Here is a 21,114-nt window from a genome sequence, read left to right as displayed (position 1 = left end):
GGCCACAATCAAGATGAGCTTTATTAGTAATTTCTATCTGGCCAGACTACCTTGGAGCATTTTTTATGTTTTATTAAACTATGAACAATAGTAATGGTCGTTTGATTGGAGTTGGAAGTTTATTGATGTATGTATGTATATTTAAATGATTATTATCTGTTAAAAGGTGGTTCAATTCAACAGATGCTCAAATGCCCAACCACAAAATCATATCTTATATAGATCACAACCATTAAAAGTATTAGAAAGAAAACAACATAAAATATGAAATTACGATGGGTTAATTAGGCTAAGTTTTCAAAAGCTTCGCCAAGATTTCAAAATATCGGTTCAGTCATCCCAAATCACGGATGATTCAATTTGACTTTCTCACTCGATTGCCTCTAAGACCGAGATGACATTCTTAATTTATCTCGACCTCTTTAATAAATTTAAAATATATATATATATATAAAAATGCTTGATAATGCTTAGTCTTTCCATATTAATGGGTTAAAAAATGTAGTCCCATTTGAGAAATTTCCATAGACCTGTCAAGTGGAAATTTATATTGTATAAAAATTCATTCATACATCAAGACCATCCAACATCTTTATATATTTAACATAAACAAATCTCTTGGAACCACAATACATATACATAAATTGTGAGAATCGCAGTTAATTCCCTATGTCATCCCAGCATTCAATAGGATGACACCCATATTAGGAGGACTCAGCTTCCGTGCAAGATCACCATGCAAACGGCCCACATCCAATTCTTGGAGTGTGGTGATTAATTGCAAACCTTCGGGGAGAGTTGTCAAATTCTGACCTCTGAAGCAGAGGACCTTCAAGCTTGGAAAAGATCCTTGTTCAAGTTCCGTCCATTCAATTAGAGATTCAGAATCAATAATGAGAGTCTTTAGACTAGGAAACCCACCAGACCTGCAGAACTCTCTACCAATATACCTTGCTTTGTAGGCCTCTTGTAATTTAAGAAATTTCAAGTTAGGAAGAGACTCAAGGACAGAAGCTGTGTTCTCCAATAGATTAGAATGTGTTAAAACTAATCGAGTGAGATTTTTCATAGAGCTTAACCAATCAGGCATTTCCTGTAACCACCCTGCTAGATGAAGCTTTTGAAGGAGAGGCGGAGGCGAGAATGGTTCCAAGGAAGGTAGGAAATCTTCTTCGTTGAGAAAATAGTCTTCTTCACAGGTTGTTGCTGATAGAGATAAGGAGAGAAGTCCAGTCATCTTCGTTATAGAAGCATATAACTCACTTGCATCTTCTTCCCCCAACTGAACAATTTGAAGTTGTCTGATTTGGGTTAAGTTACTTAACTCACTGGCAATGCCATCACCGACGTATAAACCACTCAAAGTCTGGAGGTTCGTCAATCGTCCTATCCCTATAAGGGAAAAAATTCGTTCCTTCACACCACTCAGTAATTTAAGGTGCCTTAATTGTAGCAGATTCAGAATTCCACTTGGTACTTCTTTCAACGAAGGACATTCAATTTTCAAAGTTTGGAGGTTTCGAAGATTGCCTATACTCTCTGGAAGCTTCTCTAAACCATACAATGTCAAATATAGATATCTTAGGTGTATCAGATTTCCCACTTCTTCTGGTATAATGTGACTTTCATAATTGTAACATTTGAGTTCCAACACCCGCAACAATTTGAAATTGAATAATTTTTCCAAGGAATTCACATGAGAGTACGTATATAGAGATCGAATTGATGAGATATGGATATTTTCCCGGAAGGAAGCTATTTCGCTGCTGTCCTGAAAAGTGATACGTACGTGACGAATATTGAGAAGGATATTTGTATATTCATCGTAAATTGTGTTGAAATATTCAACTCCAATTATGTACCAATATGTATCTATTTTCAAATATTCATTTTGAACATGAACCATTCCTAGTTCAATTAACTTGTTGATATTGCCTTGGACAATATCCTCCATTCTCTCTCCTGGAATTTCTTCAATTAGACCTTCGGCCATCAATAGCTCAACCAACTTGTCTTTGTCTGCATTCCAACGTTGAAGGTAATAGCCAGAGTACATGAAGCAGGATTTAAGGTCTATTGGTAAAGAATTAAATTTTTGTATAAAAGAATTTGCACCTTCATCATCAATAATAGCACTATGTTCAATCGACAACGATGCAATTGAGGTATCCAGTTGAGACTTGGCATCGAGAATTTCAACGAGACATTCGTTGATAATTCTCAATTCACACCCGAGCAGAGCAGCAGCTACTATTCCATCTGAGTCGTCCAACCCATCTTTGTTATTATTATTCATCCGAATGATGAATAGCTCGATACAATCATCGGCATCATGGATGGTTTCTCTGAACCTAACCAACCAATTGTGAATCGATTCTTTCAATTCGATGCTTAGTATCTTGGACGTGGCACCATTTTCTATAGTCCGGAAGTAATCGAATTTATGCATGAAGTAACCGATTTCAAAGAGTTTCCTCTGGAAAGGTTGGATATGAGAATTTAGATGTGAAAGTTGCGACTTGAGAAGTAGGATTTCGTCTTCTAGGCCACCAAATATTTCGGACTCCTCATGTAATAGTGAATTTAATCTCCGAAGGAAAATGGTTGCTACGACTTCTTCCATTAATTCTCCTGATTATGTGAAGAAACAGATAAATCAAAACTCTTTAAGGTTTAAGAAAACAAGAAGCTTTCGTTTGTTTAAATAAATAAATAAAAGATGAGATAAGGGATATGTAGATGTGTTTTTTCGCTTTACCTCAAGATCTCCCTTCAAAGCTCTTGGTTCGGTGGGCAGCCTGTTGTGAGATCACTCTGACGATCAAGTTATAATTAGTGTCGAGGTACTAAAGAGTTCTTAGAAAAGATTTTTCTCACCCTTAGTTGGAATTGCATCCCGGTGTTTATGGGGTTCCTCATGGGTGGATTTCCCAAGACATTTCTAATGATCTTTGTCAGAGTGGTTGCACTTGCTCTTTGAGCTGACACTTGCAGGAGTTGTTACACCTGCTCTGTTAGGATTGGGTAGTTCCAACCGATATGTTAGGTTAGGAGTTGTCACCTCTACTTTGTCAGTGACAGTGTTGCCATACTTGTCACATTACGCTTGTCACATCTAGCTCCCAGTTCATCCGACTTGAACTTATGAAGATCGAAAAGCCACATATAGCTCGATGGGTCGATAATGAAAATCTCAAGATTGCCTCGTGTCAAGAGATACGAGAATCGTGCTCCACAAGATATATGGACATCATTGGAGTCAAGGTCGTCTCTCTCTCTCTCTCTCTCTCTCTCTCTCTCTCTCTCTCTCTCTCTCTTTTCTAAACCAATTAGTGTACCTTCTCTAAAGATTACTAATACTAACCCCACTTTCGGTGCAAAATAAAGAGAAAGAAAAATATAAGAGATGGAGTCAAGGTCTTGTCCATCTCTCTCTCGATTACATTCTTTCTTTAAAGAATACCAAAACTAACCCTATTGTCGGTGCAGAAGGAAGAGAAAGCAAAACATTAACTCGACCTTTTTCAAAGAGAGATGCTATTGTCACCCCAAATTTTACTTAGCATCTTGTTAACATGTGCCCTCCAAAGTGCAACAAATTTGTATCGAAGATACCAATTAAAAATATGCTTTTACCAAAATACCCTCACATACTTATTCCAAGGTTTACGTGTTGCATTCGTTAAGTCATTAACAAGACCTTTTTACTTATAACATCCCAATTTCTTAAATTATTTATCGAGTCGTGCTAGAATAACATTGAAATTGATATTCTTTCAAACATTGGTGTGCACATAACCATAGGTACTTCTCCCTTGTATCTCGATGAAAAATATATATGATTTTTGTACACATGCCCTTAAAAAAAAAAATTTTAAGAAAATAATTTTTTTTTTCTTTAAATAAATAGCACGTGAGATAAGAGATGGACATCATTATTGGAGTCAAGATCTTCTCCATCTCTCTCTCTCTCTAAAGCAATTATTGTACCTTCTTCATCTAAAGATACCAAAACTGACTCATTGTCGGTGGAAAAGAAAGAGAAAGCAATGCATGCGGTTTGTGTATGAGATTGACTATGCGGCTGACGTGCTAATTGCACAAAATCATAGATCTCTTTCAACGGGATACACTAGAAAAGGATGTGCATTTTGTGCTCTTACCATGTCAGCTGTGTACATTCATCATTATTCAAACATTAACTCACCTCTATCAATTCGAAGAGAGATGCTGTTGACATCCAAAATTTTACTTAGGCTTTTGTTAACATGTGCCCTAAACTAAAGTTCAATATATACACTTTGAAAAATGGATTTTGTATCGAAAACGCCCTCTTAAAAAAATATTTTTTTTACCAAAATACCCTCACATGCTTATTTCGTAAATCCTTTTACTTAGAGTCGTGATAAATGCATGTGGTTTTGGTATGCGGTTGGGTATATGACTGACTTGGCAAGTGCACAAAATCATTGATCTTTTTCTTTGGGATACATAGAAAAAAGATGTGTGATTCCGTGCCCTTACCACGTCAACATCATATCCAACCGTGTGCATTCATCATTATTCTTTTACTTATTACATCCCAATTTCATAAAGACTAATGCTGGAAGACACAAGGGTGACACAAATGACATGGTGGTGCGTGCATAACCGTAGATGCTTTTTACTCATATCTCGCGAAAAAGCATCTATGGTTGTGTGCGCGTCACCAAGTCATTGTGTCACCCCAACATAACTCTTTCATAAATTATTATCAGAGTCTTACTAAAGTACCATTGAAATTGACATCATTTCATACATTGATGTGCACAAAACCATAGATGTTTCTCACTTGTATTTTGATGAAAAAATATCTATGGTTTTGTACCCAAATCCACCTCAATAATGTTTGAAATGATGTTAATTTCAATGTTACTTTAGTATTTTCCTTATTTATCACAACCTAATTAAAGATTAAAATTTAAAATACACCATTCAAAAATTACAAAAGTTTGACTTAAGTTATTGCCTCAACATTAAAAAGAATTATAACACATTCAACTTCAACAGTTGTTTACAATTAGAATCAGGCTCATATAAAATCCTAAATCTAACAAATAGAAATCTAAACAAAACAAAACAATTAAAGGGAAAGAAAGAGAGCTTCTATTTGCACCTGAATTTTTAACATTTCTCAACCATTACTTTTTTTTTTATGAGATACTTCCCAAAACGTGCGCAACTTATGTCAAAATTATCGTTACATGTTGTTGTGAGTATCGAAGAGTAAAAAATTCCTTACTAAAATGATCGTAACCATCAAATTGGAGTCTGACTTTGAAGTGGCCTGCCAGCTTCAAAATTTTGGAGGAACCCTCCTCACAACACAGCACGTAACCTCTTTTGTTTTTATTTTACCCCTATATTTCATTAATATTTGGGATACCTCCTTGAAGAACCACATGTCATCTAAGCGAGAGGGTTCTACTGAAATTTTAAAAAATTTCATTAATATTTGGGATACCTCCTTGAGGAACCACATGTCCCATCAAATTGTTCCACAAAAAAAAAAAAAAAAAAATGCAAAATAGAAGATTATGTGATACATGAGAAGGTCACAATTATAGAGATCTTTGAAACCTTATTGCCTCCATCCTAGCTAGGACATTCAAAGAGCGTGTACTTTCAATAATTATAGGATCAACATGGTGTAATAGCAACAATTCTGATATGGAAATCCTAACAAGTGCAATGAAATGGTTGTGGAATTACCTCGTGAACTGCCTTAATGTGCTCCTGAAAGAGTTTTTCTGTGTCAGCTTGATCTAATTCAGAGTTAATAACGCACCTTTGGGGATCTTTCTCCAATTAAGGCTTTTATTCAGTCCAAGATGCTAAAAAATGCATATGTATGCACAAAAGTTATATTTAATTAACTTAAAGTAGGTACTACCAAGGAAACTAAAAACTTGGGTTTCAATTAGATAGTCACAAAAACCCTCCGAATTTTTCAAAAAATTTGTAGAATTCTCCATATTAGGGGTTAAACGATTAAATTGGCAAATTGATGAATTAATTGACTATTCCTCAATTAATCGAGGAATATGGTAACATTTGTATCATTCACCTCCAAAATTAAAATTTTTTTTTACGGGGTTTTTAGAGAGTTTAAAGATGTTGGGTTTTGGCAAGAAATCCAAAAACATATTTTGTATAATCGACGAAATTTTGCCGACTTTTTCACGAATCTTTCCCGATTTTTTTTCGAACTAACCAAAATGAAACCCCCACCAAATACTTAACAAATCCGAATTTTAATACCATTATTAGCCAAATAGCAGATTTAATTTGAAGCAATAGACTTCTAGATAAGAAGTGTTTGGTGTGAATCCAGTTTTGTGTGAAACCACAAAAAAAGAGGAGTATTTAATGCCATTTCACAAGTGTTTGCATGGTCCACCAAACATCATTGAACTAGCCAAAAGGAAAGATTTGGAAACTACCTGAGGATCTTTAATTGTTTCTACTAGTAAAGCTTAATAAGAAGCAACTGCCTCCTTTCAGTCAACTTTCAATTGCACTCTCTCCATACCTAACAAATTAACAGATAAGGTTAGATACGAGAGCTCTCAATGTGGTTTGTTAAATCAGATTTCTGCTAGAATTACTAGATTGGTTGAATAATTGGGATGGTGCACATTTCAAAATCCTTACCAATCCCTGTTTTTTTATTTATTGTGTGATAAATATTTATTACTTATATAAAAAGTGGATGATTTGATAAGATTTTTTCATTGGATTAAAATATCATTTTCTTTAATAAAATTTCATTTACATCTAAACACCTTTTTTCTTTAAAAAAATTTCCATTTATATCCAAATACCATTCTCTTAGAACTCCCATCTTCTCTCTCTACTCTTCATCTTCTTCTCCCCAAACTCTAACGGTCTTCTCTCCAAACCATTAATGGACGAATCAATCGTCTTCTCTATGCTTCTCATCGTCATCATCATACTCAACTTCTCTTCAAAATGAAAATCATCTAACCTACTCTTCAATGCTCTTCTCTTTAAGGTGGATTGCATTTTTATTATAGAGAAATTCTGCTACATAATTGAAGGCAAACGAAGCATCGAATCATGGTTAGTCTCTTATGAAACTAACTAACAATGGTCTACTCTTCATTTTTTTTTCATTCCTTTTTTCTAGGGCGATCAGAGATTCATGAGACTACTGAGATGAACCAGTAACTCTCTCTCTCTCTCTCTCTGAAATTAACAATGATGAACTACTCTCCAATTTTCTTTTCTTTTGTTTGTTGTTAGATTACTAATTGTTGATTGTTATCGTACTAATCATTGTTTATTATTGTATCTCATGATTATCAATCAACAATTAATTTTTTCACTCCTTTTACATATCTTCTCTCTCTAGAGTTTTTTTAACCTGAGTCTTGGTAGCTCAATCAATTCAAATAGTATGTGTTTCGTATTATGAAGATTTATGTTAATAGTATTATAAATCATAAGAATATATATATATGGGTGGGGTTCCGTAGACACATAAAGCTACTCATAAAGCTACAACGTTTTTGTCTTATATGGTTAAAAAGATTTGGAATAGGCTGATTTTTTGTGAGGATGATCTCTATGGTGAGGGGATCATCCTTGTAAAAAATCACCCCATTCCAAAACTTCTAACCCCATTAAAATTGAGTTACAAAAATTGGATGGTCTAAAATTTTTCAACTTGTAAATATGGGGTTAGAAGTTTCATAATAGGCTGATTTTTGGCAAGGATGAACGTGTATATATATGTTCTTAGTTTTAAATTTTTTTCTATATATACTATTTTATAATAAATATTAAGATGAAATATGTGTGAAGGTATCCAATTGTTATTGATTTTTACAAAGGCTTAAGTGTTAATATACATGCATACAAAATATCCTAAATACTCCTTACCCATGTGCATTAATTGTAGGGGCACAATTAGTATTTTAATTTATAGATAGTTTGGAATATGTGTCGTCCCTGTAAATAAGATGATTTCATCCCAAGATATATCTTTTATGATTAAGAGAAGAATTGATTGGAGAACAATCCATTTGATTCCATGCAAGTTATCAACTCATGAATTAAAAACGAATAAACAAAGAGGAGGGGACAATACACATTCCAAAATAATTACTAAATCATGTACTGGTTTGGGAATTATTTATTTAGTATTGATTTCCTTACTCAACCTGGCAGAATAACTCATCGACGTGTCATGTACAAAGAAAGAACCATAGATTTTGTGGGGATGTGCAGTTGTGTATCCCGAGGCAAAAATCTATGGCTCTTTACACATGCCATGTCGATGAGTTTTTGAGTTATCCTATCAGGTTAAGTTAGAAAATCATTACACTTACGAATTTAGAATAATTAAAGAGCTTTTAGTAGCACACCAACTTTTATTAGCAACACACCAAGATGTGTGCTAATTCTACGGCAGCATATGAATTGGTGTGCTGTTAGTAAAAGTTGGGGTGGTAGAAGAATCTAATTAAATCATATTCATGTTGATTTGTTGCACTCTTAACAGTAAAATATCCAAAAAACCCCGCTAAATACTCGATGGCCACAACCAAGATGATCTTTATTAGTAATTTCTAGCTGGCCATACTACCTTGGAGCTTTTTTTTAGAAAAAAAAAAAAAACTATGAACAAGAGTACTGGTCGTTTTATTGAAATTGGAAGTTTATTGATGTATGTATGTATATTTAAATGGTTATTATCTATTAAAAGGTAGTTCAGTTCAACAGATGCTCAAATGCCCAACCACAAAATCATATCTTACATAGATCACAACCATTAAAAGTATTAGAAAGAAAACAATATAAAATATGAAATTATGTGGGTTAATTAGGCTGAGTTTTCAAAAGCTGCGCCAAGATTTCAAAATATCGGTTGAGTCGTCCCAGATCACGAATGATTCAATTTGACTTTCTCACTCGATTGCCTCCAAGATCGAGATGACATTCTTAATTTATCTCGACCTCTTTAATGAATTTAAAACATTAAAAAAAAAAAATGCTTCCTAATGCTTAGTTTTTCCATATTAATGGGTTTAAAAATATAGTCCCTTTTGAGAACTTTCTATAGACAACCTATCAAGTGGAAATTTAAATTGTATAAGAGTTCATTCCTACATCAAGACCATCCAACATCTTTATATATTTAACATAAAGAAATCTCTTGGAACCACAATACATATACATAAATTGATCGAAGAACTAAAATTCAAAAGGACAAATCCCATATTGGGATATGATTGGGATGTGTTTAATCTTATAATTCTCTGGGCCTCTATGAGAACTCAACTTCCGTACAAGATCATCATGAAAATAGCCCACATCCAATTTTTGGAGTGTGGTGATTAATTGCAAACCTTCGGGGAGAGTTGTCAAACTCAAACATCTCAAGTAGAGGAACTTCAAGCTTGGAAAAGATCCTTGTTCAAGTTCTGTCCATTCAATTAGAGATTCGGATTCAATAATGAGAGTCTCTAGACTAGGAAACCCACCAGACCTGCAGAACTCTCTACCAATATACCTTGCTTTGTAGGCCTCTTGTAATTTAAGAAATTTCAAGTTAGGAAGAGACTCAAGGACAGAAGCTGGGTTCTCCAATAGATTAGAATGTGTTAAAACTAATCGAGTGAGGTTTTTCATGGAGCTTAACCAATCAGGCATTTCCTGTAACCACCCTGCTAGATGAAGCTTTTGAAGTACAGGCGGAGGCGAGAATGGTTCCAAGGAAGGTAGGAAATCTTCTTCGTTGAGAAAATAGTCTTCTTCACAGGTGGTTGTTGATAGAGATAAGGAGAGAAGTCCAGTCATCTTCGTTATAGAAGCATATAACTCACTTGCATCTTCTTCCATTAAATAAGCAATTTGAAGTTGTCTGATTTGGGTTAAGTTACTTAACTCACTGGCAATGCCATCACCGACGTCTATACCACTCAAAGTCTGGAGGTTCGTCAATCGTCCTATCCCTATAAGACCCAAACTTCGTTGCTCCTCAAAACTGTATCTTTTAAGGTGCCGTAATCGTTGCAAATTCAGAATTCCACTTGGTAGTTCTTTCAACGAAGGACATCCAATTTTCAAAGTTTGGAGGTTTCGAAGATTGCCTATACTCTCTGGAAGCTTCTCTAAATTTTTAAATTTCAAATCTAGATATCTTAGGTGTATAAGATTTACCACTTCTTCTATTATACTGTTACTTCTACAACAATGGAAGCAATTGAGTTCCAACACCCGCAACAATTTTAAATTGAATAATTTTTTGAAGGGATTCAAATAAGAGCTCTGTGAAAGAGCAATAAATAGAGATCGAATTGATGAGATATGGATATTTTCCAACAAGGATGCTATTTTGCTGCCATTACCAAAGATACGTATGTGACGAATATTGAGAGGGATATTCGTATCTGTATCGCCAATTATGTTCAAATAGTCATCTCCAACTGCATCAAAGTAACGATAACGATATGGATTGAGAACAGAGAAATGAAGAACGTCGGGCCGTTTTTCTTCTGGAACACGAACCATTCCTAATTCAATTAACTTATTGATATTGTCTTGGACAATATCCTCCATTCTCTCTCCTGGAATTTCTTCAATTAGACCTACCGCCATCAATAACTCAACCAAATTGCCTTTATCTGTAATGTAATGTTTAAAGTAAAGCCAATAGTACATGAAGCAGAATTTAAGGTCTATTGGTAAAGTAAAAAAAATTTGCATAAAAGAATTTTCACTATGTTCGATCGACAACGACGCAATAGAGTTATCCAGTTGAGACTTGGCATCCAGAATTTCAACGAGACATCTGTTGATAATTCTCAATTCACATCCGAGCAGAGCAGCAGCCACTATTCGATCTGAGTCATCCAACCCATCTTTACTATTATTCATCCGAATGATGAATAGATCGATACAATCATCGGCGTCATGGATGGTTTCTCTAAACCTAACCAACCAATTGTGAATCGATTCTTCCAATTCAATGCTTAGTATGTTGGATGCACCATCTTCTTCAGTCCTGAAGTAATCGAATTTAGGCCTGAAGTAACCGATTTCAACGAGTTCCCTCTGGAAAGGTTGGATATGAGAATTTAGATGTGAAAGTTGCGACTTGAGAAGTAGGATTTCGTCTTCTAGGCCATCAAATATTTCGGACTCCTCATGTAATAGTGAATTTAATCTCCGAAGGAAAATAGTTGCTATGACTTCTTCCATTAATTCTCCTGATTATGTGAAAAAACAGATAAAATCAAAACTCTTTGAGGTTTAAGAAAGGAAGAAACTTTCGTTTGTTTAAATAAATAAATAACAGATGAGATAAGAGATATGTAGATGCGTTTTTTTTATTTACCTCAAGATCTCCCTTCAAAGCTCTTGGCTTGGTGGGCAGCCTATTATAAGACCACTCCGACGATCAAGTTAGAATTAATGTCGAGGTACTAAAGAGTTCTCAGAAAAGATTTTTCTCACCCTTAGTTGGAATTGCATCCTGATATTTATGGGGTTCCTCATGGGTGGATTTCCCAAGACATTTCTAATGATCTTTGTCAGAGTGATTGCACCTGCTCTCTGAGCTGACTCCTGCAGGAGTTGTTATACTTGCTCTGTTAGGACTGGGTAGTTCCAACTGATATGTCAGGTTAGGAGTTGTTACATCTACTTTGTCAGTGACAATGTTGCCGTACTTGTCACATTACGCCTGTCACATCTAGTTCCCAGTTCATCCGACTTGAACTTATGAAGCTCGGAAAGCCACATATAGCTCGGTGGGTCGATATTGAAAATCTCAAAATTGCCTCGTGTTAAGAGATCCGAAAATCGCGCTTCACAAGATATATGGACATCATTGAAGGCAAGGTCCTCTCTCTCTCTCTCTCTCTCTTTTCTAAACCAATTAGTGTACCTTCTCTAAAGATTACCAATACTAACCCCACTTTCGGTGCAAAAGAAAGAGAAAGAAAAATGTAAGAGATGGAGTCAAGGTCTTGTCCATCTCTCTCTCGATTACATTCTTTCTTTAAAGAATACCAAAACTAACCCTATTGTCGGTGCAAAAGGAATAGAAAGCAAAACATTAACTCGACCTTTTTCGAAGAGAGATGCTATTGTCACCCCAAATTTTACTTGGTATCTTGTTAACATGTGCCCTCCAAAGTGAAACAAATTTGTATTGAAGATACCATTTAAAAATATGCTTTTACCAAAATACCCTCACATACTTATACCAAGGTTTACATATTGCATTCGTTAAGTCATTAACAAGACCTTTTTACTTATAACATCCCAATTTCTTAAATTATTTATCGAGTCGTGCTAGAATAACATTGAAATTGATATTCTTTCAAACATTGGTGTGCACATAACCATAGATACTTCTCCCTCGTATCTCGATGAAAAATATCTATGATTTTTGCACACATGCCCTTAAAAAAAATATTTTTAAGAAAATAAATTTTTTTTTCTTTAAATAAATAACATATGTGATAAGAGATGGACATCATTATTGGAGTCAAGGTCTTCTACATCTCTCTCTCTCACTCTTTCTAAAGCAATTACTGTACCTTCTTCATCTAAAGATACCAAAACTGACCCGTTGTCCGTGGAAAAGAAAGAAAAAGCATGCATGCGGTTTGGGTACAAGATTGGCTACACGGCTGATGTGCTAATTGCACAAAATCATAGATCTTTTTCATCGGGATACTCTAGAAAAGGATTTGCGTTTCTGTGCTCTTGCCATGTCTGCTGTGTGCATTGATCATTATTCAAACATTAACTCACCTCTATCAATTCGGAAAGAGACGCCATTGGCACCCAAAATTTTACTTAGGCTTTTGTTAACATGTGCCCTAAACTAAAGTCCAATATATACACTTTGAAAAATGGATTTTGTATCGAAAATGCCCTTTTAAAAAAATATTTTTTACCAAAATACCCTCACATGCTTATTTCATAAATCCTTTTACTTAGAGTCATGATGAATGCATGTGGTTTTGGTATGCGGTTGGGTATGTGACTGACTTGGCAAGTGCACAAGATCATTGATCTTTTTCATTGGGATACATAGAAAAAAGATGTGTGATTCCGTGCCCTTGCCACGTCAACATCATATCCAACCTTGTGCATTCATCATTATTCTTTTACTTATTACATCCCAATTTCATAAAGACTAATGCTGGAATGACACATAGAGCCACAAGGGTGACACAAATGACGTGATGGTGCTCGCATAACCGTAGATGTTTTTTACTCATATCTCGCGAAAAAGCATCTATGGTTGTGTGCACGCCACCAAGTCATTGTGTCACCCCAACACGACTCTTTCATATATTATTTATCAAAGTCTTGCTAAAGTAACATTGAAATTGACATCGTTTCAAACATTGGTGTGCACAAAACCATATATATTTCTCACTCGTATCTTGATGAAAAAGTATCTATGATTCTGTACCCAAATCCACATCAATAATGTTTGAAATGATGTCAATTTCAATGTTACTTCAGTATTTTCCATATTTATCACAACCTAATTAAAGATTAAAATTTAAAATACATCATTCAAAAATTACAAAATTTTGATTTAAGTTATTGCCTCAACATTGCAAAGAATTATAACTCATTCAACTTCAACAGTTGTTTACAATTAGAATCAAGCTCATATAAAATCCTAAATCTAACAAATAGAAATCTAAACAAAACAAAAAGGGAAGAGAGAGAGTTTCTATTTGCACCCGAATTTTACTATTTCTCAACCATTACTTTTTTTTTTTATGAGATACTTCCCAAAATGTGCGCAACTTATGTCAAAGTTTAGCTTCAGGTACACTGTTCATTTTAATTCCCAAAACATGTTTTTCCAATGAATTCGTCACTTTTATATCAACAGATTCATTGATAAATTACCAATGAGATCGTTGAGATATGGCAAAATCTCTGACAATTCACTGAAAAAAAATATGATTTGGGAATTAGAATGAACAGTATACCAGACCTTAAATTTCATCATATCCAACACACGAAATGGAGATTCACCTTTTTTTATTTATAATTAAAGTGTAATAAGTTAAAAGTTGGGGTGCCAACAACAGCTCTCTTTTCGAAACATGCTAACTAATTTCAAACTGGCCAAAAAACGAGATGACTCAGCCAAGTCATCTGGATCTCTGGGTACCAAGCACGTAGGACTGTCAATGGATCGGGTCAGATGGGATTGGGGTCAATCTGGGATCAATACAATGACGATTGGATTGGATTTGGACTAGAATTGATTTTATGCGAAACATACGAAGCCACTAAACCTAGTTTACGAGACGAAGAAGCAAAACTGTTCTCTTATTGATCATGTGTGACTAACCCGTCTCAATAATATTGTTCTATCAACATTTTGAAAATTCCCCGCAACGTATTGAAATTTGAGAGTGAAGCCATTTTGGAATTTTTTTCAAATATATGAGAAAAAAAAAATGAACCTAACAATTAATAATAGATTTTAATAATAATAAATTTAAATTAAGTGCTCAATAATAATAAATTTTGGTGTGTAAAGATTTGCAAACAACTTGAGAACTCAATAGTTTTACAAAAAGTAACAGAGTAGACCCAATCTCAAATAAATAGGAACCCCAAGAACATGAGCCCCAACAGAGATTGTAGCAGCAATAACAAGGTCTGAAACAAAATTTCAATTTTTTGTTCTAGAGTTCTGTTGAAGTTTTCAACTCTAAAATAATGTACAAACTATAAACCTTAATGGTTATAATTTTGTGAACAACTCTTTTGTGTTCCGAAATATTTGCTCATAACTTGGTCTCTACACAGTTCTTGGTCATGATTCTCACCTCTTGACGCTCGAAAATCACTGTAAGTCCATTAGTTTACCTAGCAAAAAAATTAGGAAAATAATGGAAGTATGTCTCTAGGATTGATGAGTACCCTATCAACCGATTTTTCACCAAGACGATACCCCATTAACTAAACAATCAAAATGTTGGGTTCCTTACCTTCAACATAAGAAATGTTGGGCACCCCCATCTTTTACTTATTACACCCGAATTTCTTAAATTGTTTATCACTCTATCAAAAATTAAAACACACCATTCAAACTTCATGAACGTTTGGTTCGAGTTATTACGAAGCATTATAAGACATTCAAATAACTTCAACAGTTGTTTACAATTAGGATTAGGCTCATATAAAATCCTAAATCTAAAAAATTAGAAATCTAGAGAGAGTTTGTATTGGCACCCTGACTTTTGTTGACAACTTTTAGTAGCACACCAACTTTTATTAACAACACATCAAGATGTGTGCTAATTCTGCGGCAGCATATGAATTGGTGTGCTGTTAGTCAAAGTAACAAGAGTAATGGTCGTTTTATTGAAATTGGGAGTTTATTGATGTATGTATATTTAAATGGTTATCATCTATTAAAAGGTGGTTCAATTCAACAGATGCTCAAATGCCCAACCACAAAATCATATCTTCTATAAAATTATTAGAACGAAAACAATGTAAAATATGAAATTATGTGGGTTAATTAGGCTGAGTTTTCAAAAGCTGAGCCAAGATTTCAAAATATCGGTTGAGTCATCCCAGATCACGAATGATTCAATTTGACTTTCTCACTCGATTGCCTCCAAGACGGAGATGACATTCTTAATTTATCTCAACCTCTTTAATGAATTTAAAATATTAAAAAAAAAAAATGCTTCATAATGCTTTGTCTTTCCATATTAATGGGTTTAAAAATATAGTTCCTTTTGAGAAATTTCTATGAACATCCTATCAAGTGGAAATTTAAATTGTATAAGAGTTCATTCATACATCAAGACCATCCAACATCTTTATATATTTAACATAAACAAATCTCTTGGAACCACAATACATATACATAAATTGATCGAAGAACTAAAATTCAAAAGGATAAATCCCATATTGGGATATGATTGGGATGTGTTTAATCTTATAATTCTCTGGGCCTCTATGAGAACTCAACTTCCGTACAAGATCATCGTGCAAATAGCCCACATCCAATTTTTGGAGTGTGGTGATTAATTGCAAACCTTCGGGGAGAGTTGTCAAACTCAAACATCTCAAGTAGAGGAACTTCAAGCTTGGAAAAGATCCTTGTTCAAGTTCCGTCCATTCAATTAGAGATTCGGATTCAATAATGAGAGTCTCTAGACTAGGAAACCCACCCGACCTGCAGAACTCTCTACCAATAGACCTTGCTTTGTAGGCCTCTTGTAATTTAAGAAATTTCAAGTTAGGAAGAGAGTCAAGGACAGAAGCTGGGTTCTCCAATAGATTAGAATGTGTTAAAACTAATCGAGTGAGGTTTTTCATAGAGCTTAACCAATCAGGCATTTCCTGTAACCACCCTGCTAGATGAAGCTTTTGAAGTAGAGGCGGAGGCGAGAATGGTTCCAAGGAAGGTAGGAAATCTTCTTCGTTGAGAAAATAATCTTCTTCACAGGTGGTTGTTGATAGGGATAAGGAGAGAAGTCCAGTCATCTTCGTTATAGAAGCATATAACTCACTTGCATCTTCTTCCATTAAATAAGCAATTTGAAGTTGTCTGATTTGGGTTAAGTTACTTAACTCACTGGCAATGCCATCACCGACGTCTATACCACTCAAAGTCTGGAGGTTCGTCAATCGTCTTATCCCTATAAGGCCCAAACTTCGTTGCTCCTCAAAACTGTATCTTTTAAGGTGCCTTAATTGTTGCAAATTTAGAATTCCACTTGGTAGTTCTTTCAACGAAGGACATCCAATTTTCAAAGTTTGGAGGTTTCGAAGATTGCCTATACTCTCTGGAAGCTTCTCTAAATTTTTAAATTTCAAATCTAGATATCTTAGGTGTATCAGATTTGCCACTTCTTCTATTATAATGTTACTTCTACAACAATGGAAACAATTGAGTTCCAAGACCCGCAACAATTTCAAATTGAATAATTTTTCGAAGGGATTCAAATAAGAGCTCTGTGAAAGAGTAATAAATAGAGATCGAATTGATGAGATATGGATATTTTCCAAGAAGGATGCTATTTTGCTGCCATTACCAAAGATAAGTACGTGACGAATATTGAGAGGGATATTTGTATCTGTTATGCCAATTACGTTCAAATATTCATTTCCTACTGCAGCAAAGTAACGACAGAGAACAGAGAAATGAAGAACGTCGGGCCGTTTCTCATCTGGAACACGAACCATTCCTAGTTCAATTAACTTGTTGATATTGCCTTGGACAATATCCTCCATTCTCTCTCCTGGAATTTCTTCAATTAGACCTACGGCCATCAATAGCTCAACCAATTGGTCTTTATATCTGCACCAACTTTGAAGGTAAAGCAAGGAGTACATGAAGCAGGATTTAAGGTCTATCGGTAAAGTAAAAAAAATTTGCATAGAAGAATTTTCACTGTGTTCGATCGACAACGATGCAATTGAGGTATCCAGTTGAGACTTGGCATCCAGAATTTCAACGAGACATTCGTTGATAATTCTCAATTCACATCCGAGCAGAGCAGCAGCCACTATTCGATCTGAGTTGTCCAACCCATCTTTGCTATTATTATTCACCCGAATGATGTATAGATCGATACAATCATCGGCATCATGGATGGTTTCTCTGAACCTAACCAACCAATTGTGAATCGATTCTTCCAATTCGATGCTTAGTATGTTGGATGTAGCACCATATTCTTCAGTTCTGAAGTAACCAATTTCAACGAGTTCCCTCTGGAAAGGTTGGATATGAGAATTTAGATATGAAAGTTGTGACTTGAGAAGTAGGATTTCGTCTTCTAGGCCACCAAATATTTCGAACTCCTCACGTAATAGTGAATTTAATCTCCGAAGGAAAATGGTTGCTATGACTTCTTCCATTAATTCTACTAATTATGTGAAGAAACAGATAAAATCAAAGCTCTTTGAGGTTTCAGAAAGGAAGAAACTTTCGTTTGCTTAAATAAATAGATAACAGGTGAGATAAGAGATATATGGACATCATTGGAGTCAAGGTGGTCTCTCTCTCTCTCTCTCTCTCTCTTTCTAAGCCACTTATTGTAACTTCTCTAAAGATTACCAGTACTAACCACACTTTCAATGCAAAAGAAAGAGAAAGAAAAAGACAAGAGATGTAGTTCAGGTCTTGTGCATCTCTCTCTCTCTCTATAGAGCAACTATTGTACCTTCTTTAAAGAATACCAAAACTAACCATGTTATCCGTGCAGAAGGAAGAGAAAGCAAAACATTAACTCGATCTCTTTTGAAGAGAGATGCTATTGTCACCCCAAATTTTACTTAGCGTCTTGTTAACATGTGCCCTCCAAAGGGTAACAAATACACTTAGAAAATTGGATTTTGTATTAAAAATATCATTTTAAAATATGCTTTTACCAAAATACCCTCACATGCTCATTCCAAGGTTTACGTTGAGTCGTTAACAAAACCTTTTTACTTATAACATCCCAATTTCTCAAATTATTTATCGAGTCGTGCTAGAATAACATTGAAATTAATATCCTTTCAAGCATTGGTGTGCACGTAACAACATATACTTCTCCCTCGTATCTTGATGAAAAATATCTATGATTTTTACTCACATGCCTTTTAAAAAAATATTTTTAATAAAATAAAAAGTTTTTTTTTCTTTAAATAAATAACATATGTGATAAGAGATGGACATCATTATTGGAGTCAAGGTCTTCTACATCTCTCTCTCTCTCTCTCTCTCTCTCTCTCAAAATGTAGGCGTGTAATAAATTCAAAATGCCATGTGTCTTGTAACGAGGAGGGTTCCTTCAAAATTTGAAGCGGGCTGCCAACTTTGAAAGTCGGACTCATGGATCTCTACTTAAATAACTCCCAGATTTTCACATGTAGGATTGATTGCCTTGTCCATTTCAAACATCATTATAAAGATTCCTGATAATATGTCTCTACCCGTGGCATACTCAAATGATTTCATGGCGTGAATGAGTTCAAGAACCGTAGACTTATACATCTCGGGATACACTTTTTTATGAAAAAGTGTAGTAATGTATCCCAAGACTTACAGATCTACGGTATCTAAACTTATCACATCATGGAGTCATTTGAGCATGTCACGTGACGAGTCATAGTATCAAGAATATTATAAAATTAATTAAGTAATAAAAGTTTTTGGGAGATATTGATTAGCATGTGTACCAACCACCCAAATAGTCGGAAAAATCTGGTTTGAGTTTTAATTAGGTGGTTGAGAAGATCTAAAGATGTGGTTGGAGTTTGACGGGGAGAAAGATTGCGTGATTAGCCTTCTTTCCTAATCAAAGCCATTTACTTCTAGTGAGAAAACGGTGCCTCCTTGCTGACTTGACCATGAGAGAACTTGGAATACTTTAAGACATGGATGTCATCTTAAAAGTTATAATTTATATAAGAGTCGTGCTACCGTGACACAGAGGGAGACACAAGGGTGACAAAAACTCGTGGTGTCGTGCACATTATTGTAGATGCTTTTTTGCGAGATACAAGTAAAAAGCATTTATGATTATATGTGCACTACTATATTATTTTTATCACCGTTGTGTCTTCGTTTGTGTCATTTCAGCGTTTTCATTTATTATATAATAAAATATAATTGTAGGATTCATTTTCAAATAATAATTTTTGTGGGGTTCATTTTATTGTCTTTCCTCCAAAACTGACACGTTGTCGGTGGAAAAGAAAGAGAAAGCAATGCATGCAGTTTGGGTATGAGATTGGCTACACGGCTGACGTGCTAATTGCACAAAATCATAGATCTTTTTCATCGGGATACACTAGAGAAGGATCTGCGTTCTGTGCTCTTGCCATGTCAGCTGTGTGCATTGATCATTATTCAAACATTAACTCACCTCTATCAATTCGGAAAGAGATGCTATTGGCACCCGAAATTTTATTTAGGCTTTTGTTAACATGTGCCCTAAACTAAAGTTCAATATATACACTTTGAAAAATGGATTTTGTATTGAAAACGCCCTTTTAAAAAAATGTTTTTACCAAAATACCCTCACATGCTTATTTCATAAATCCTTTTACTTAGAGTCATGATGAATGCATGTGGTTTTGGTATGCGGTTGGGTACGTGACTGACTTGGCAAGTGCACAAAATCATTGATCTTTTTCAATGGGATACATAGAAAAAAGATGTGTGATTCCGTGCCCTTGCCACGTCAACATCATATCCAACCTTGTGCATTCATCATTATCCTTTTACTTATTACATCCCAATTTCATAAAGACTAATGCTGGAATGACACAAATAGAGACACAAGGGTGACACAAATGACGTGGTGGTGGTGGTGTTCGCATAACCGTAGATGTTTGTTACTCATATCTCGCAAAAAAGCATCTATGGTTGTGTTTGCGCCACCAAGTCATTGTGTCACCCCAACACGACTCTTTCATAAATTATTTATCAGAGTCTTGCTAAAGTAACATTGAAATTGACGTCGTTTCAAACATTGGTGTGCACAAAACCATAGATGTTTCTCACTCGTATCTTGATGAAAAAGTATCTATGATTCTGTACCCAAATCCACGTCTATAATGTTTGAAATGATGTCAATTTCAATGTTACTTCAGTATTTTCCATATTTATCACAACCTAATTAAAGATTAAAATTTAAATACATCACTCAAAAATTACAAAAGTTTGATTTAAGTTATTGCCTCAACATTGCAAAAAATTATAACTCATTCAACTTCAACAGTTGTTTATAATTAGAATCAGGATCATATAAATTCATAAATCTAACAAATAGAAATCTAAACAAAACAAAAAGGGAAGAGAGAGAGTTTCTATTTGCACCCAAATTTTACTATTTCTCAACCATTACCTTTTTTTTTATGAGATACTTCCCAAAATGTGTGCAACTTATGTCAAAGTTTAGCTTCAGGTACACTGTTCATTTTTATTCCCAAAACATGTTTTTCCAATGAATTCGTCACTTTTATATCAACAGATTCATTGATAAATTACCAACGAGATCGTTGATATGGCAAAATCGCCGACGATTCACTAAAAAAATATGA

The 21,114-nt window shown here is 34.7% G+C and overlaps 3 protein-coding genes across 3 annotated transcripts; all 3 read right to left on the bottom strand.

The window, feature by feature from the left end:
• Positions 1–667: 667 nt before the first annotated feature.
• Positions 668–2,650, bottom strand: LOC147397895 (disease resistance protein RPP8-like). The gene is made up of 2 exons (XM_086448884.1): positions 2,116–2,650; positions 668–2,019 (listed from the first exon to the last, which is right to left on the bottom strand). The coding sequence occupies exons 1-2, from the start codon at positions 2,621–2,623 to the stop codon at positions 668–670; spliced, it is 1,860 nt and encodes a 619-aa protein (XP_086305010.1). The 5' UTR covers positions 2,624–2,650.
• Positions 2,651–9,144: 6,494 nt separating this feature from the next.
• Positions 9,145–11,709, bottom strand: LOC147397894 (disease resistance protein RPM1-like). Its single transcript, XM_086446969.1, has 2 exons — positions 11,405–11,709; positions 9,145–11,276 (listed from the first exon to the last, which is right to left on the bottom strand). Exon 2 carries the CDS (start codon positions 11,266–11,268, stop codon positions 9,259–9,261), a length of 2,010 nt encoding a protein of 669 aa, XP_086303095.1. The 5' UTR covers positions 11,269–11,276; positions 11,405–11,709; the 3' UTR covers positions 9,145–9,258.
• Positions 11,710–15,957: 4,248 nt separating this feature from the next.
• On the bottom strand, positions 15,958–17,940 carry LOC147397893 (disease resistance protein RPM1-like). Its single transcript, XM_086448883.1, has one exon. It carries the CDS (start codon positions 17,938–17,940, stop codon positions 15,958–15,960), a length of 1,983 nt encoding a protein of 660 aa, XP_086305009.1.
• Positions 17,941–21,114: the final 3,174 nt, after the last annotated feature.

Source organism: Akebia trifoliata, chromosome 7, assembly GCF_017979445.1.
Source record: "Akebia trifoliata isolate Shusen 1 chromosome 7, ASM1797944v1, whole genome shotgun sequence".
NCBI classification, from domain to species: Eukaryota; Viridiplantae; Streptophyta; class Magnoliopsida; order Ranunculales; family Lardizabalaceae; genus Akebia; species Akebia trifoliata.
The sequence above is the reverse complement of the archived record's forward strand: the minus strand, read 5'-3'. Positions and strand labels throughout refer to the sequence as shown.